At 33.4% G+C, this 20,749-nt stretch overlaps 1 protein-coding gene across 2 annotated transcripts in view; it reads right to left on the reverse strand.

The window, feature by feature from the left end:
• KIAA1328 (KIAA1328 ortholog) overlaps nt 1-20,749 on the reverse strand; it is a 527,008-nt gene that overhangs the window by 52,208 nt on the left and 454,051 nt on the right. For both annotated transcript variants that reach the window (XM_051969744.1, XM_051969743.1), the window contains one exon: nt 14,677-14,785. In XM_051969744.1, the coding sequence (XP_051825704.1) occupies nt 14,677-14,785 (109 nt within the window). The remainder of the gene's footprint in view (nt 1-14,676; nt 14,786-20,749) is intronic.

Genomic DNA, 20,749 nt, shown 5'->3' on the forward strand with positions numbered 1-20,749 from the left:
TGACAACAAGGAGACATCATATCAAAATTTATGGGATGCAGCCAAAGCAGTAATAAGGGGAAATTTTATAACCTTAGAGGCTTACTTGAATAAAATAGAGAAAGAGAAGATCAATGAATGGGGCCTGGAACTTAAAAAGTTAGAAAAAGACCAAATTAAAAACTCCCAATCAATTACTAAACTTGAAATTCTAAAATTAAAAGGAGAAATTAATAATATAGAAAGTAAAAAAACTATTGAATAAATAAAACTAAGAGTTGGTTTTATGAAAAAAAACAATAAAATTGATAAACCTTTGGTAAATCTGATTAGAAAAAGGAGAGAGGGAAATCAAATTGGCAGTCTTAAAAATGAAAAAGAAGAACTTATCACTGATGAAGAGGAAATTAAAGAAATAATAAGGGGTTACTTTGCCCAACTTTATGCCAATAAATTTGATAACCTAAGCGAAATGGATGACTACCTCCAAAAATATAGGCTTCCCAGATTATCAGAGGAGGAAGTAAATTGCTTAAATAGTCCCATTTCAGAAAAAGAAATAGAACAAGCTATCAATCAACTCCCTAAAAAAAAAAAATCCCCGGGACCAGATGGATTTACATGTGAATTCTACCAAACATTCAAAGAACAATTAGCCCCAATACTTTATAAACTATTTGAAAAAATAGGGAATGAAGGAGTCCTACTAAACTCCTTTTATGACACAGACATGGTACTGATACCTAAACCAGGTAGGTTGAAAACAGAGAAAGAAAATTATAGACCAATCTCCCTAATGAATATTGATGCTAAAATCTTAAATAAGATATTAGCAAAAAGACTACAGAAAACCATCCCCAGGATAATACATCATGATCAAATAGGATTTATACCAGGAATGCAGGGCTGGTTCAATATTAGGAAAACTATCAATATAATTGCCCATATTAATAATCAAATTAACAAAAACCATATGATCATCTCAATAGATGCAGAAAAAGCATTTGATAAAATCCAACATCCATTCCTATTAAAAACTCTTGAAAGTATAGGAATAAATGGACTTTTCCTTAAAATAATCAGTAGCATCTATTTAAAACCAGCAGTAAGCATTATATGTAACGAGGACAAACTGCAACCATTCCCAATAAGATCAGGAGTAAAACAAGGTTGCCCACTATCACTGTTACTATTTAATATTGTATTAGAAATGCTAGCTTTGGCAATAAGAGTTGAGAAAGAGATTAAATGAATAAGAATAGGCAATGAGGAAACCAAATTATCACTCTTTGCTGATGATATGATGGTATACTTAGAGAACCCCAGAGATTCTACCAAAAAGTTATTAGAAACAATCTACACCTTCAGCAAAGTTGCAGGATATAAAATAAACCCACATAAGTCATCAGCATTCTTATATATCACTAACAAAACCCAACAGTTAGAATTACAAAAAGAAATTCCATTTAAAGTAACTACTGATTGTATAAAATATTTAGGAATCTATCTGCCAAGGGAAAATCAGAAACTTTATGAGCAAAACTACAAAACACTTTCCACACAAATTAAGTCTGATCTAACCAACTGGAAAAATATTAAATGCTCTTGGATTGGGTGAGCAAATATAATAAAGATGACAATACTACCTAAATTAATCTACTTATTTAGCGCTATACTAATCAGACTCCCAAAAAACTACTTTGATGAATTAGAAAAAATAACAACGAAGTTCATATGGAAAAACAAAAGGTCAAGAATTTCAAGGGAATTAATGAAAAAAAAATCAAATGAAGGTGGCCTAGCTGTATCAGATCTAAAATTATATTATAAAGCAGCAGTTAATAAAACCATCTGGTATTAGCTAAGAAATAGACTAGTTGATCAATGGAATGATTAGGTTCAAAGGACAAAACAGCCAATAACTTTAATAATATAGTGTTTGACAAACCCAAAGACACCAGTTTCTGGGATAAGAATGCATTATTTGACAAAAATTGCTGGGAAAATTGGAAATCAGTATGGCAGAAACTAGGCATTGACCCACACTTAACACTGTACACCAAGATAAGGTCAAAATGGGTTCATGACCTAGGCATAAAGAATGAGATGATAAATAAATTGGAAGAGCATAGGATAGTTTACCTCGCAGACCTGTGGAAGAGGGAGGAATTTATGACCAAAGAAGAACTAGAGATCACTATTGACCACAACATAGAAAATTTTGATTATATCAAATTGAAAAGTTTTTGTACAAACAAAACAAATGCAAACAAGATTAGAAGGGAAACAATAAACTGGGAAAACATTTTTACAATCAAAGGTTCTTATAAAGGCCTCATTTCCAAAATATATAGAGAATTGACTCTAATCTGTAAGAAATCAAACCATTCTCCAGTTGATAAATGGTCAAAGGATATGAACAGACAATTCTCAGACAAAGAAATTGAAACTATTTATAGACATATGAAAATATGCTCTAAATCATTATTAATCAGAGAAATGCAAATTAAGACAACTCTGAGATACCACTACACACCTGTCAGATTGGCTAGAATGACAGGGAAAGATAATGCAGAATGTTAGAGGGGATATGGAAAAACTGGGACACTAATACATTGTTGATGGAATTGTGAACACATCCAGCCACTCTGGAGAGCAATTTGGAACTATGCTCAAAAAGTTATCAAACTGTGCATACCCTTTGATCCAGCAGTGTTTCTACTGGGCTTATACCCCAAAGAGATACTAAAGAAAGGAAAGGGACTTGTATGTGCCAAAATGTTTGTGGCAGCCCTGTTTGTAGTGGCTAGAAGCTGGAAAATGAATGGATGCCCATCAATTGGAGAATGGTTGAGTAAGTTGTGGTATATGAATGTTATGGAATATTATTGTTCTGTAAGGAATGACCAGCAGGATGAATACAGAGAGGACTGGCGAGACTTACATGAACTGATGCTGAGTGAAATGAGCAGAACCAGGAGATCATTATATACCTCAACAACGATACTGTTTGAGGATGTATTCTGATGGAAGTGGATCTCTTCGATAAAGAGAGCCTTAATTGATCAAAGATGGACAGAAGCAGTTACACCCAGAGAAAGAACACTGGGAAATGAATATAAACTGCTTGCATTTTTGTTTTTCTTCCCGGGTTATTTATACCTTCTGAATTCAATTCTCCCTGTGCAACAAGAAAACTCTTTGGTTCTGCACACATATATTGTATCTAGGATATACTGCAACCCATTCAACATGTAAAGGACTGCTTGCCATCTGGGGGAAGGGGTAGAGGGAGGGAGGGGAAAAATTGGAACAGAAATGAATGCAAGGGATAATGCTGTAAAAAATTACCCTGGCATGCGTTCTATCAATAAAAAGTTATTAAAAAAAATACACACAGAGAAGAATTGGAAAAGGAGTGGATGCCCATCAATTGGGGAATGACTGAACAAGTTGTGGTACATGAAGGTAATGGAATATTATTGTTTTATAAAAAATGATGAACAAGCTGATTATAGAAAAACCTGGAAAGATTTACATGAACTGATATTGAGTGAAACAAGCACAACCAGGAATACATTGTAAACAATAACAGCAAGAATATGCAATGATCAGATATGAAAGGCTTGGTTCTTCTCAATAGTTCAGTGATCCAAAGAAGTCCCAATAGACTTTAGACAGAAAATGCCATCTATAATCAGAGAAAAAACTAAGGAGACTGAATGTAAATCAACACATTCTACATTCACATTATATCAAATTGAAAAGTTTTTGTACAAACAAAACAAATGCAAACAAGATTAGAAGGGAAACAATAAACTGGGAAAACATTTTTACAATCAAAGATTCTGATAAAGGCCTCATTTTAGAGAATTGACTCTAATCTGTAAGAAATCAAGCCATTCTCCAGTTGATAAATGGTCAAAGGATATGAACAGACAATTCTCAGACGAAGAAATTGAAACTATTTATAGACATATGAAAATATGCTCCAAATCATTATTAATCAGAGAAATGCAAATTCATTCTCTGATAGGCACCAAATCAGTTTCTAGTTCTTTACCACTATAAAAAAGGTCTGCTACAAACATTTTTAGAGTGTGCATTTTCTTAAGCATATCCTTACACATTGTTATTATTTGTCCTTCGTTCTTGAAGAGTACTATGCTATTAGGGAGGTGATGACATGACAGGCAAGTGACTTGGATTTAAGTGATGGAGGGCTATGCAAGATCACTTGTTTTACTTTGTCCTCAAGAGCCATCTGGGTCCAGTGGTCTGATATCCCGAGATGGCCTGACTTTATACTTTTTAAACTAAAGTCTTCAAGAGATCTTAGTTTGACTGAGGCAGTAACCATTCAGTGATTAAGAATAGATAGCATTTCAGCGTGAAAAAAAAATTTCCTCTTTCACCTAGATCCCCTTCCCCACCCCCCCCACTAAAACCTAAAATATAAATGAAAGAATCTGAAAGGGGAAGACCCTCAGGGTTTCTGGCCAAAGCAGAAATGATTCTCTTTACATTCAATTTGAATCAATAAGGGCCCAAACAATGACTAAATGGGTATTGGTCTAAGATCTATTGATGACCAATGAGAATCAGATTGGTTTTGATTTAAAGTATGGTCCTTAAGAAAGAAATCTAGTCACTAAAGCCTAAGATATCTTGCATTGCTTCTCTGGTGAGACTAACTCTTCAGGGTCTCCTAAAAAGGGAAGGGAACTGATCTGCACCAGTTACTAGAGTTCATGTTATATCCTCATTGTTTATCATCTAATTTATTTCTATTTTCTTTACTTATTCACATACATCCTACCAACTCATGTGCACAAAAGAAATAGATAAATATATTAATGGTTCCTAACAGTAGGAATTAAAATATTGGCCTAACATCAGAGCTTAAGTAAAAGCAAGATCTTTTCATTAGATACAGAAATTATATTCAGACAACTGCTCTTGGTGCAGAGTATCTCTGCTGGTAATATACCCTTAATCATCATTTTGACAAGATGTTGGTCTCTGTAACTTACTAAGGGTTAGAAACTGAACCCAGAATTTTTGACTCCAAGTCTCAAACTTTTTTTTCCGATATACTATAGCCTAACTGCCCCCAAATATCATAAAAGTCTGTCACTATAGTGTTAAGAAACATTCAATAGTATCTTTCTATAGAACTAAATTCTAATTCTTTAAGCATTACTCTACATTTTGGCCTCAACCCATCTCTTCAACATTATTTCTCACTATACCCCAATGTAAAGAAATTTCTCCTCTACCATGAGTAATCTAATCACTGTCCTTCAAATAAACTTTGCCCATTTACACCAGCATATACTTAACCTCAAATGCCTTTTCCCTCCCTCTTGACATGTTAGAATAATGCTCCTCTCTCAAGACTCACTCTTCCATGAAGTCTTCTCAGGACATTGGCTGAGTTCTCTTTCGTGTAATGACAGAGCTTCTCTATGGCATTGCTCAGACACTGAATCATGTACAAATTTGATGACTACCTTTTAAGGTACATGTTATTAAAGGGATAGTTGATGAACTACTAGAAAAGGAAGGAACAATTACAAAATGCCAACACAACTTACTCAAGAATAGATCATAACAGACTTTTCTTATTTCCTTTTTTTTTTTGAGAAGGTTACTAAATTTATAGGTTAAGGGAATACTACTATTACAATTTGCAAGATTTTGAAAAGCATCTGATGCTATTATTACAATATTCCTTTGAATATATTCATACTATTCAACTAATAAGCATTTATTAGGCATATCATATACCAGGGACCAGGCGAGGTGCTATAATAATTCATAATATTTATTAAATACTTATTAAATACCAGGATCTGTGCTAAATGTTGGCACTATAAAGGAAAGGCAAAAATAGTCTTGACAAAGAAGATGCATTCTAACATATTCTACACTAACCTCTTGTCTCTTTATCTTCTTGTTGATTTTGTCTTTCAAAACCTAGCCTTGTATCATTTCCATCATTCACTGCCTTCACTTCTTTTATGTGTAGCTGAACAAAACTGGAGAAATTCAAGAAAGTATACTAACTGGATACACTAAAAATTTATAATACATGATTATATCTGGGTCCTCACTGTAGCATGGCAGTTCTTTTATATTTCCCTAATCATTTCATTTCCAATGAAATGAATACCTTTTCTTAGTCATTTCATCCTTCTTCAAACTTCCCACTGCGTCCCCTCTCTCTATTTCTCTCAGCTGAGAATTTTGCTTCATATTTCACTGGAAAAATTGAGGGCATTCTCTAAGAGCTCCCTCTCCTCCCCTCCTCCTTATTTCACAGCACTCACCTGCCTTCCACTAAATTTTTCACTTTGTCTCACATGAAGAGGTGGCCTTTATCCTTATTAAGGCTAATCTCCTTACACAGTGGACATTTGGTAAATGTTTGATGGATTTGTTACATGTATTTTTTCAAGATGAAAAGTCATATATCTCCCTAATTTCCCAAGAGAATAAAATTATGAGCATTTGCTTTGATTGGTGCTACTTATTAAAAAAAAGCACTGACTTCGGTATTCAGGATCTAACCAAAATCAGGCATCATGTCTAGAAGAAATAAATTAGGTGCCATGACTAAAGAAAAGAAGTGGATTAGTAGAAAAATCACTGAAACAAGTGTTTCCCTACTTTGTGCTCTGTTTCTCTGTCTGTTGTCTGTCAGAAAAACTATTTGTGTTTAAAAATACTTATGAGTCTTATTTCTTCCAGGCTTAGCATTTCCCTCCTTCAAAACAAAATAAACAATAGGGAGTCATAAAATAATAATAGGGAGTCATAATAGAAGATTTAAATACTGAAAAATATTCAAAAATTGGAAAGAGGTACTATTGATACAAATTTGATATAAAACAATACAATAATAATGGTATTAAATTAATATATTAAATATTCTGAAATATGATAATAGCATTAAAGAAAAAAAATCATGCAGATTATTTGTACTTTAAACTTTAATAATCTTAATTACTTTTAAAAGTTATTTGAAAAGAATGATTTACATACTGATCTCTATAAAATAAATGATTAAGACTATTTAAATGACGCCTATGATGTGCTTTGAGCTCTCCAAAGGAGGGTGCTCTAAGATAGGTTGTAGAATCGGGGCTTTTATGCCATTGGTTGGCAGCATGAGGAAGTGGAAAGAGCACTGGAGAATCTGAGTCTATATTCTACTATATTACTTTGTGTTTCATTTTCCTCATCTATAAAATAAGAGTTGGACTAGATAATTTCAAAGGTCTTTTTCAGCTTTATTTGTGACTAAAGAAGAAGGTACAGTATTTTTACTTTACTTCCAATACCACATTTTCTGAAGTTCTTATACATTCCTTTAATTTTCACTTACTGCAATTAAGTTTTGATTCAAAAAGAAAAATTTTGATAAGCCCCATTCTGCTGGTAAGAACTAAGTAAAGAATCATTTTGGAGGCAGATGAAAATGGTAGCTTATTTTTCAATAGGCAAGATTCTAGGAAGCTATCTTGAAAAGCAGAATTTTTACTTCAGAGCTTAGAAGTAAACACCAACAAATTTTTTTCAAATAAAGAGACTTTATAATACTGATTGTAATTGATCAGGGCCATTAACTGATTCTCTTTTAAAAAACAAGTAATATTCTAATTTTCAAAACTATCAAAAAGCCTAAAATAAAACTAACCAAAAAAACATTAAGAGTAAGACTAGAAATTTCAATATAATTCAATTAAATGAATTTATTAAGTACCATGCATTATTAGCATTTAATAAATATAATGCTACATACATGTTAGGATTAGAAACTACAACAAAAGAGTCTCTGGCCTCAAAAAGCTTAATTTTAATTGTGATTTTATTTTTCTTGAGTCCTTTTCTATTTTCTCCAGCCAATCTGAGAACACCTACTTTTAAGCTTGTAAACTGAATCTAATATAAGTAAAAAACAAAATTCAGGAGTCTGGAAAGTTTCTATCCTAGATCCCAAATACCTTTCTCAGGTAAATACTTAGCCTATCAGCATAGAATATCAGAAAGAAATTTCCCTTGGAATCAGAAAATCTGAGCTTGAATCTTAACTGCAACTTATTAGCTGAGTTAAAGTAGGTAAATTAATTTCTCTGAGCTCTTCATAAGAAAAATGATTAATACTCAATGATTCTGTCTACTTTGTAACAGATTTGTTACATGGCATCTGAAATGCTTGAAAAACTATAAAATACTATATAAATTATATGATCATAGTTATCATAAACAATAATTATTGACAATGATACCTATGGTTATTGTTTAAACTATTATTATTATTATTATCTGCAAATTTTCTACTTGATTTCTGAATTCTTAATGAATATTCAAAAAAACTTCAGGCTGTTTGGATAGCAGAACTTCTCAAATAGACTATTTTTGCCTAAGAAATTATGTATTTGTTATTTTTAGGATAGTAAATTAGCATGATTTCCCACCCATCTACTTTCCAAATTGTCAGAAATATATCTATGTGAGAAACCAGACATTGCCCAGAGTGCATATACATTCCAGCCTTGGTTTGCACTCTAACAGAGTATTAACAGAAACTGATGCAAAAACACTCACACAGTCATGTGTCTAGCACTTTTAAGATTATGCCATCACAACTTGTGCTGGAGAATACTGAATTTTCGTATCAAATTCATTAAAATAAAAGTAAAGTCAAACATCTTAAAACAATAGGAATTTAGGTGTGAGAAGAATCCTGTACTCTATCTTCTTGACAATGGTCAGAAATAGTTAAGTTATATGCCCTATGAAACTTCCTATTACTCATTTTACAACTCCTGATATCCTAAATTCAAGTTATAAAGGATCTGATAATCCACTTTCAAGAAATTAATTATGTATTATAATCAGTCTTCATTTGTGTGTGTGTGTGTGTGTGTGTGTGTGTGTGTGTATGTGACTGTAGCATATAAAACTTAGCAAGGGATATATTTAAGCAACAAAAACGCAATTTTTCAAAACCATTTCAGCTTACAGTGAACGTAGTTTGAATGCCCCCCAAAAGATCCAAACAGCTTTGGGGATATTTTGTTTTGTGTTTCTTCCCAACTCTAAGGGAAAAAAATCCCTACAAACTAATAAATTCCTTTAAAGCATAGCAAAAACAAAACAATAAACCATAACCTTAAAGGATGTCATGAAGAATTCACCTTCCTGCAAAAAGCAATAGGTAGAAAAGTTGACAGTACTTCTCAGGAACAAATCCCCTATGCTGGCAAAATTTCACAAGCAGAAATTCACCAATATATAGTTACAAGAACCGTTTAGTAAGAATACTAACATTCTTCCCTTACTCCTCACAAAAGAGAACATTCGACTTCCCAGAAAAAGGACAAGAACCAAAGTTAGACGTGGAATTCAGGAAAGAGAGAACTTTTGCTCTAAAGATTTAGTCATTTAAGTCTAATAGCTATAGACCTGATGTTCAACTTTACCAATTTGGAACAATAATCAACTTCTTATCAAAAGACTGAATGATGGAAACCGTACCAATTGCTTCAAAAACTGATAAGATTTCTGTTACACTGAACAATCTCAGAAGATATTTAACCTAATTTTAATATAAAATCCTGTCAGTTCTCCATAGCCAAACAGAAAAAGTCACTATTACATAAAGAATATGTAACTGTAGTAGATCTTTTTTCTCTGAATCAAATCTGAAATAAAAGACTATCAAAAAACCTTGAAGATCCAATGCTAGATTAATGCAAATATCTGCCTGTTTGCAAGTGTACTTTTTGATTAAACTGGCATACATCAAGTACAATTAGAAAGGTTATTTATAACTAAGAAATACATAATTCTGCATCTTAATGAGGATGACAATTACAGCTGACAGTTGCTAATTAACATTACTTTTTCTTCTTCTTCTTCTTCTTTTTGTTTTTTGGTAAGAGTCAGATATTCCCAGTGTGATATTCATTTTTTTTAATGAACACATTAATTCTGGCAGGCATGAAAAGGTTAACAATAGCTTGTGAGCTGGATCAGACCTTTCCCCCGACCTCTGAAGTAAGCCAAAGTTCCTGCTCCAGCTCTTATCTTTTATAGTTTTGGGTTAGAACTGGAGGTTCAAGGGCCTTGTGATGCTCTGCAGTACAGAGACTACAAAATTAAATGGAATCTGATCACCCAAGAATGAATGAACTTTGACTCTACCTCACAGGATGGACAATGTACAAAAAACTGATTTCTTCAACTTTCTATCAAGAGCCAAATCTCAGGGCTCTAATCTCAACCACCCACCTGGTGCTCAGATTGACAGAGAGAAAAGACCCCTCCCCCCAGTCCTTTCTCCAGCTGAAATGGAATGTTGCCTGTCCCAGCGAAGTGGAAATGAATGTCTTCACAGAGTTCAGCTCTTCCACTCTTCTGTGCAGAGATGACCACTGTGCTTACTGTCTGGGAAAACTCAGAGGTGTCTAATCAATGTCTAATCAGAGGCCAAGAAGTGAAATGCTGGGAATGGAGCACTGCAGCTCTCATCCAGAAACACCATAATACCCTCCTTACTGGTGCTGTAAATTTCACATTTATTTTGTAAGCATGAGATAGATGGGATATTTCTACATACAAAGGTGCCCAACTAAAATCAAGATAAGTGATATTAATGTCCTATGGTCAGTATTATTGAACCTCGAAAGCAATAAACTTTATGAGTCGATAAATATTACATTTGCAACATAGTTAACATTCCTCTACTGTCTCTGGCACTTATTACACATTGTAACCGCAAGTCTACAATACATTATTCATATTTGGGGTGTCACCGAGTGATGGATTGCTGTAAGAGAGGCTGTCCTTTAAATAAATCAACAAATAAAAATGCAAATGTTAACATTTTCAGCCACAACTTTTTCCATCTTGAATGGGGAATGAAAATTTCACATTATATCGACAGCCAGCAGAGAGAACAATTAACAACCTACACGGTGAATGAGAGAGATTAATTTGCCAACGTCTGGTTTTATCACCTGCATATGGAACTATATTGGACTTTTCTGGCCGTTAGCTCTCTTCAGGGAAAAAAGGAAAACTTGTCTCCTATCAGCTTCTTCTCCACCCCCACTCTTTTTTTCAAGTCTTAAAAATGCTTGGAATTTAGGTATGGATGGGGGAAGCTCCTATATTTTCCCTCTCCTTTGGAGTTTAAAATGTTTCTTGGGATAAAAAATAAAAAGCCTCTCCTTCCTTCCCTTCCCCCCATTAAGAGTTTGTGAGTAACTAAAAAGTTCTATATAAAAATCATGTATTTTGCATTCTCCATGCTTGGAAATGAAAATAACTAAAAAACATCTGATACTGAGACCTGAAAACATCTACTTGCGTCTTTTCAGTAACTGATTTTCATAGCTTTGGATCTTTTTTCAACTCTGCATTTTGTATAATGGATCCATAACATGCCAATGTGCACTTCTAAAGAGAAAATCTGGTATGCTATATACATCACTTTATTTAGTCAAATACTCATTTCTTAAGAATAATCTGTGTTTTTATATTTGATATGAACTGTTAAGGACTAACAGATATAGAAACCTGCTTTTTAAAGCCCATGATAAACACAAATTTATAAATAGTTTTAACATAGATTTATAAAAAGACTGATATGGTATAATCAGCATGTATAGGGTATATTCTGCAAAATCTAAATGACAGGAACAATTTAGTCTTCTTTTTCAGGTTAGAAACGTAACCATCAAAAACATATTAATGTTAAAGGTTTGACTTACATCTGCAATAGCAAGAAAATTTGGTGTAAAGACTAAAAATCCAGATTTTCTCTCTTTTATTTTTTTTCCCCTCAAAATGAGCTCAATCCCTTAAGAAGAGATGGGATGAATCTTCCTGGAACTCAAATTGTTAGTTAAGAAGTGGGATATTTTAAAACAAGTATCTTACAATATTTTTCAGGGGTCCTCAAACTATGGCCCATGGGCCAGATTCAGCAGCTGAGGATGATTATCCCCCTCACCCAGGGCTATGAAATTTCTTTATTTAAAGGCCCACAAAACAAAGGTTTTTTTTACTATAGTCCAGTCCTCCAACAGTCTGAGGGACAGTGAACTGGCCCCCTATTTAAAAAGTTTGAGGACCCCTGTAAGACTAACATGTGAATTTAGTTCAAACCCAGCAAAGTTAAGAGTATAAATCTGTTAATGATAATAAGTTACAAAAGTATAGGCAGTGACTACATTATACACAGTCAATTATGAAAGCTTGAACTTCAGGGACTTTCTTTCTGTGGTCTAACATTCCTAAGAGCACTCTGAAACATCTTCCAGGAGGTGGTTAAGATGTCACAATTCCCCAAACCAATGAAATAGATTAAAATATTTCTTAAAAATCATAAAATCTATAATCAATAAGCAATATGTGCTCATTTTGTAAGGTTAAAAGATAATAACTGGTTTAAATTTTTTTTTAGAATTTAAAAAAATGCTTATAATCCACACTTGTTTGAGGAGATGCAATGAGTATAAATGTTCAAAACCACAAACATCCTCAAGTAAACATAAACTAAGCCCCTTTGTGGCTGATATTTATCTCAGCATTAAATAGATCCTGAAAGGTGATCTTAAGAGATATTTTACTTTATATAACAAGTTTCTGTCTCAAGAAATATGGTTGATTAAGTGATTAACCCCTCAAAGGTCTTTTGTATCACTAACATGCTGACAGTCCCTTAACTGCTGTACAAAAGCTGCTATAATTCTCAATATTGATTAATTTAGTTAGTTAAACTTGCAGTCTAAGCTTATAAGCATTCAATGATAAATTGGGAAGGACCTGCTGCCCAAGCAGGTTTTCTGATGAAGGATAGGATCAGCTTTAGGTCTCTAAAGAAAGCTTTGTCCATTTACCATTGTCAATTAAAGAAGCCCATGAGTAAGGAAAAGCATACCAAGACTATTTAACCTGGTCAAATTCACATGTGTTTCAATAAGATTCTTTCATTGGGTAAAGATGTTTCTAGATGCATTATGAGGTATGGGAATTTTTTTATTCCTTACATAATAAACTTCTGAAATGCTGTTGCCAGCTAATCAACTTTTTTCTTTTTTTTTTCTTTTGAAAAAAATTTCTTTACATTATTCCTTGCATTCACTTCTGTTCCAACTTTTCCCCTTCCTCCCTCCCTCTTTCCCCCCATGGCAAGAAGTACTATACATGTTAAATATGTCACAGTATATCCTAGATACAATATATGTGTGCAGAACCGAACAGTTCTCTTGTAGCACAGGAAAACTTGGATTCAGAAGGTAAAAATAACCCGGGAAGAAAAACAAAAATGCAAACAGTTTACATTCATTTCCCAGTGTTCTTTCTTTGGATGTAGCTGCTTCTGTCCATCCTTGATCAATTGAAACTGAGTTAGATCTTCTTTTTTGTCGAAGAAATCCAGTTCTGTCAGAATACATCAGCTAATCACTTTTATCTTTTACAGATTTCCTTTCGATAATATAATTTGTGTCATTGTTTATAAATAACCACTTAGGAGCCTCCAGTGGTAAAATTTCAGCCTCCACAGTGGTATCTGCAGATGTAGCTGTTTTAAATGAGACTAATGTTGTTTTTTTAATGGAGTGTTTGGTTTTTAAATGTTGTTTGTTGTTGCAATGAAGAATTGTGAAAATCAGGGTACTAGGTAGGAAAAATCTCCTTCAAAAGATGAATTTTGCATCTATAGAGGTACATATGGAAATGCATCCTAATTATCAATGGCCTCACTGATTATATGCTATATATTTCTACATAAGATTAAAAAAAAAAAACAGCCTTCTATGAGAATGAGAGAAACCCATCTAAATGTTCACTAGTCTCAAGACTAGTGAGAAGGGCAAGGAAGGAACTTTCAAGCTTTGTCAAGAGCTCTTTTCCCTTTGATTCACTCCCAGCAATTCAGCTAGTCATCCTTTGGGTGCAGAACCAATTCAACTTCTATTGCAGAAGTCATCACATAGACAAGAGATATGGTTTTTATTGATTTAAAATTTTCATTAACAAATGTGGTACATGTACACACACTTACACATACATATGCACACAGCCTTGGGAGCTATAATCCCAAAATGAGACAAAGTTATTGTGAATATTACGGCAAGGAAAACAAACCTACTTCCCTTTACTAGAGTTAAAGTGATCTTTCTATTATGGGGAAGCCTCTAGAGCAGGCACACAGTATAATCAAAGCTGCTGCTTAATGTGATTTTGCTACTTGTCATTAAATATAAAATAACATCTGTGTGATGCATTTTAGAGAAATTCCATTTGATAAAACTTGGGAAAAAATGCAAAGTGATTAAAACCTTCCAATGGACTTGAGGTCTAACAGGGGTTAGCACTAACTCTTTCAATTATTTACATGTCTATTAAATACAGCAGGACTTTAAACATAAAATATATTCATTTGAAAATCTAAGTAAAAATAAAATGTTCTAACTTGGCATATTTCTACTTTTCCTTTTCTAATAAGCAATTTAAAGCTTACTATAAATGTCAAAAGAAAAGCCAGTTTAGAGATTATATTATCCATCTCACATTAGAGCATAGCACAAAGAAATTCTGATGTTTCCCCCAAATTGGGCAGATGTAATGGGTGCATCTGTGGAATGTTAAACCAAAGATTCCCCAATAGCTTACCTGGCAGCGTCATGTTGGAATGGTGACGTGGCTGTGGTTATAAACTCTTTTTGGTTGACTGGCATTATAGGAGATGTGGTTGCATCTTTTCTAGCTCCCGACCCTGCCCCTGTAAAAAAGAACAAAGGCAATCATTCCAGCACTTAATGCAGGAATGCTGTGGAGAGCATATGTGGCATGGTATGTGATTGAAAAGATCCCTAGACTAGCAGAGGTAGGAACAGATAAAATTTCAAGTAGAAATTTCAACAAGTTGTTTCAGTTAGTGAGGTAGCACTGAAGATAGTCAAGTTTTACCTTTGAGAAACTTATGTTTGTATAATAGCACACCTGATACTTGCAAAGCGTTTAGCATGGTGCCTGGTACAGAGTAGGTGATGAGGAGAAAGACCATCTCTGTCACCTTCAAGAAAACAAGATATATCCAGCCTCTTCCTGGATAACCTTAATCCATACTCCCAAGAAACTAAGTACCAAGAAAATTGATACTGAAAGAGGTGAAAAATCTTGCCCAGAGTAAGTAAATCAAATCATAAAAGACAACTGTGAAGATGTCTTAGAACTAGATAAAAGAAGGAAATAAATATTTATTTAGCATCTATTATGTGCCACACACTGTACTAAACAAGTTTTGGAAATATTTTCTTTGACCCTGACAGCAACCCTATAATATAAATACTATATTATCTCCATTTTACAGTTAAGAAAATTAAGGCAAATAGTGGTTATATGTTTGCTTAGAGTCATTTGCTAGTGAAGGTCTGAAGATCTGAACTCAATTCTTCCTGACTCAAGGTCCATGGCTCTGTCTACTGCACCACCAACTGCCTTTTCAGAGGACAATTACAAATAATAAAGTACCTTTATGATCATCTCCTGAAATGAATTCCCCCTTCTTGTCCCTTCTCCAGGACAAAGTATAAGAGTTTCCAGTATAAGGGAAACACACACACACACACACACACACACACACACACACACACACACTCAAAAAGAAAGAATTGAAGTAATAAAGAGCTATAGTCATCATTCTCACATATAATTTAGATACCACCATTATAAAGGAGAGAAAAACTTGGAATATAAATGATATTCTAGAAGGCGAGGGATATAGGCTTACAAGCTTAACTTATCTACTTAAAATGTGATCTTCTAGGGAAAAAACATAATGAAAAGAGGACTTAATGAAATTTACAACTTCCAATCATTCCTGATAAAAAGACTGCAGCTCTATAGAAATTCTAAGGCACAAACATAGGAGTCAAGAGAAAAAGAAAAGGCTAAATAGGAGAGAACTATATCATAAAGAATTCTTAAAAATGATAACCTGTTTACATCCTAATGCAGAGAAATCATATACATGAGTCTTCTCAGAATCTTTTCATCATTAGAGATCACAAGATTGGGAGGAGTAAAAGTGAAATTAAAGTCTAAGTAGTGATTCTGTTATATTTTAATCATATTTTTAAAATGGAAAGGGAAGGGAAGAGAAATGCATTGCCAGTGAGATGAAGGAAGGAAAAAGAAACATGGGGGAAAATATCCACATAACTGAAGTATATAATAGAAGTGTATATAAAAAAGGAGGAAGAATGGGGGAGTAGAGACATCTGAATCTCACTTTCATGTGAGCTAGTTAAAGGAGGGGAAAATAGATACATAGAGTTGGATACAGAACAGGGAAACAGGAAGGAAACGGGAGAAAGATAAATTAGGAAGAGGGGAGATTAAGGATACAATTAGTTCTAAAGAGAAAAAAAAACACTAAGGATGTAGAAAAAATATTTAGAGCATCTTTTTCTTTTCCCCAGTGGTAAGGAATTGGAAACTGAGGAAGTGTTCTCAGTTTGAAGGGGAATGGCTCAACAAGTTATAGAATATTAATGTGCTGTAAGAAATGATGAAAGAAATAGTAAACTGAGAAATGTCTGATCTGATGTACAGCAGGATGAGCAGAACCAGAAATAATCAAGCATAAATCAAGTAAAATACACATACACATATGACATGGCCAATATGGGAATATGTTTTACTTGATTATTCATGTCTGTAAACAGAGGTATTTTTTTTCTTGCTTTCTAAATGGGGGAGATGGGATGGAAAGATGGCAGAATATTCCTCACTGAAAGAAAGAAACTGAATTTAAAAAGTTATTAAAGTCTATGGTTAAGAATTATCACTTGCATTGGGTGAAACTTAAACTGATGATCCTACAATGCTTTCTAGTTATTATTTTCCCTGCAGCTTTCCCATATTACCACATTAGAGTAGATGATAAATAAAAAAAAAAAAACTTTCTTTGAATTGTAGGAAAGTAGGTAAGTCAATATCTGGAAGAAAAGAATATTTCAGTCCTTAAAGAAAAAAATTACAAAGTGATAGACACTGGAGTTTTGGGTTTTCATATACTATTTTAAAAAGTAGATAAAATTCAAGGCAATCCTTCATTTTTATTTGATTATAACTTACCATGGAACTTATATAATAGGCAGGCAGGTTCTAAAAACATGAGAAAATGAAACAGGAATGTGTATTCATTGTTCTGCATTTGTAACTGCACAATAACCTGACAGTGATTGGGATTAGAAGAGAAAATATTATAGACTAAAATTTTCATGGACACTCTGCTTCTTGCTCTTCTACATAGTTTAAACTTTTACTGTCTCCTAGAGACTTTTTATTGCCCTCAGCATTTATGAAAAATTTTTCACAAAGGAGATAGATATGGGTCGACCGGCCAACAGAGTTGGACTATCTGAACTAGTGACGTCAGTTACCTTCCTAAGAATAGACAGTATTTGAGTCTTCAATCTGAATATACTGGAGATGAAGGGTAGGAAGAATAAATGTGCCGTCTATCACAAAAACTGGCATATACTTACAATATGAATAATAAGGAAGAAGACTGACATGTTCTGCAACAAAAGGTGAATACTAAGAATAAAAAAGGAATATTAACATATCTCTGAATGGTGCTTGGGAAGTAAGTTAGAGGAACTAGAAATGATGCTAATTGATGGAGACTATGACCCATTGGTCACAACAGAAACCTGGTAAGCTAAGATTCATATAAACAAAATATTCATGACAATAGAAGTTAATGACCCCCCCCCAAAATATGGGAAATGTTGCATCAAGAAAAAGATAAGAGTTGGCAAAACAGCTTGCAAAAAAACCTAATAATGGGTATGAGGGAGCTTATAGACTCTGTATGGGAGTTCATAGATGAGGAGTATAGAAGTTCAAAATATGGGTAATTTTCACCCCCTAAAAATCTCGAGTAACAGACAACCTTTTGACACTAACCTAGATCTACATCTAGATATAGGAAACATGGAACAAAGGGAACTGCTACCACCAAGGAATATGACTGAGAAAAGTACTCAACCAAACAAGGCAAAGGACATTATACCTGTTAGTGTCATGATAGCTCTGTGACATGAGAGCTAAAAAGAGATTTTAAATATTATTAAATTATGTTAAAGAAAACTTTATGAACTAGAATGCAAAGAATCTTCTAAGTGGAGAAGAAAATTTGCCTCTCTTTATAACCATGAGGGAGGAATTGATTGAAAACAATGAGGAGACAGCCTTTGTTTTAGTTACCAAGAGCTACTTGAAAAATTTTAGGGAATAAAGAAACCAAATAAACCTGGTGCCATGGTATATTAAAATCTATTCTGATGGAAAATGTTGTTGTTACCTCTCTCTAAAAGATCTGTAAGAAAAAAATTCTATAATTTTCCTTCATTATTGAGGACAAGCTTCTACATATTTTCTCCATGAAACCATTAGTCATCAGCATTTATAATCATCAACTCACATTTGTAAGCATTTGAGAATTTAGAAGTACCTAATATATAATATTTCATTTTAGCCTTATAATAACCTTGTGAGGTATATTAAAAATAGTATTATAATCATATGACAAAGAAACTGAGGTGCAGGGATATAAAATGATTTACGCAATCATATAATTCTGATTGGAAGGTAGTTGGAACTTATTAACAAAGCATTATTAAATATGAACAGAATATTAAGGGAAAAAATAGTAACATAAGGAGAAAGAAGTGTAATCAAATTACTTTATTAAAGTAATGCTTTTTAGGATTAAAAAAATACTTCTGAGAAAACTCAAAAAATCCAAAATGGACAATACTGAGTTAGGCAAGTGACGCGGGTCAACAATGAGGCAGAAAATAACTGGAATTATGTTACTGGAGATTAAGTCTAATTTTTATGAACAAAGGGAAAGAGAGGCCCATTAATAAAATGGGGAGAGGAGATGACCATGCAATATAAAACTTTCCCAGCATCTGAGATGAAGGTTAGTCTTTGTTGGAGGAAAAAAAAAAAAGCCAGTAAGTACTGACAACTAAAAGTAAGGAAAAACTTAAGATAATTCACTTGTTAAAGAAAAGTTCATAAAGGAGTACTTGCTAATGAAGGGATTTGTTTATTTTGGCAATCAGAGGATAGGCATTTGAAAACTTTAAAGAAAGAAGCTTTCTTCAATAGCGATTGATAACTTACATTGATAGCTAAGCACATAAAAATAAAAGGAAGAAAACTTTTCTGACCATAACAGGACCTGACAATAGAAATGAGAAATTCTAGGTTTCTTGGCACTTGCCTCTATGGAATAAAGTGAAAAGTCACAAAGATAAGGGTCAAATTCAGAGAAATGGTTTGTAAAAGGCATTAAGGAAGAATCTGATTTTTATCCAAAGTCTGGCAAAATAACACTTAAAGAATGGTGAGAGAGGTCACATTTTAGGAAGGACTTTGACAAATTGGAAGGTTCTGAGACAGGAAATCAGGATAGTAAAGGGATTGGAAAAGATTGGTTGAAGGGACTGAGGCTAAAGGGAGGACATGTTAGCTTCATATATCTGAAGAGTTGAAGGATTAGATTTACTCAGCAGATAGCTATAGGAGCAAGCGGTAGAAATGGCAAAACAGTTCAGTGCAAGGGAAAAATGTTTCAATTAATTAATTAGTCCAATGGAACAGCCTTAAAAAGCATGGCTTCCTTATTATTACAATTCTTTAGGTGGAAACTGAACAAGAGCTCAAGAACACAATGAATGTAAATACCTAAACAAACAAACAAAATCCTAATATAATTCATATATAAGACTACTAGTCTGTAAAGATTTCATCGAAGACAAGTAATAGAAATTCTCTTTCACTGGTCAATTTACTACAGATATGAAATGTTAAGCCCTTTAATGGATGCAAAAGGGAATTCAGAAAGCACTGAAAATATGGGACTCATGATAGCTATAATTGGGTAATTTATTAGAGGAAGAAAAGACAAAAAGTGTGGCTATAGTTATCAAAAACAACAACAAACCCCATCACAATTTTGCCTATGTTAACACCCCTCTTCTTAACCTAATAACTTACTCCTTCAATTAATGGCTAATAGTTGCTCAACTAATTGTTAACTCTTAGAAGGGGGTAGATGTAACAAAGTGATAAATGATGCCACTGTTTCCATTTGGTAATGACTGTTTGTTTCCTGATTGTTTCAGAACAAAAATGTAAACCACTTTGTTGATGGTATAAGAGAGTCTTGAATAAGAATCATCAGGTCATCAATTAAGTAAAAAAAAAAATCATTAAGTTGAAGATGTAATTATTAACATGGATATAATATACTAAATTTCTGGTCATTAGATTAACCACATAGTTTCAATAAATCACAAAGGGCAGGTCTATAAGAAAAAAAAAAGGATGTTACTATAGCTTTACAGATTTAATGTTTATGTGAGTTACCTAGGGAGAAGAGAAGGAAGGAGGCAGATTAAAGTAATTCAGTTGGGGGATTTAGCTGGAATGAATAATAATTCACATTTATATAATATTTGATAATTTAGAAGCGCCTTACACAAAATATTCCATTTTAACCTTAAAATAATCTTGTGAAGTAGGAAAGAATGGTATTATCATCATATGAAAAATGAAAAAAAAATGAAGCTCAGAGAGATGGCATGACTTACACAAAGACATTTGTAATTGTAGAGAAGAGGTGTCAACCTACAGAACCAGATTAAAATGTATCTGAGAA

The sequence above is a fragment of the Antechinus flavipes genome, chromosome 1 (assembly GCF_016432865.1).
Source record: "Antechinus flavipes isolate AdamAnt ecotype Samford, QLD, Australia chromosome 1, AdamAnt_v2, whole genome shotgun sequence".
Taxonomy (NCBI): Eukaryota; Metazoa; Chordata; class Mammalia; order Dasyuromorphia; family Dasyuridae; genus Antechinus; species Antechinus flavipes.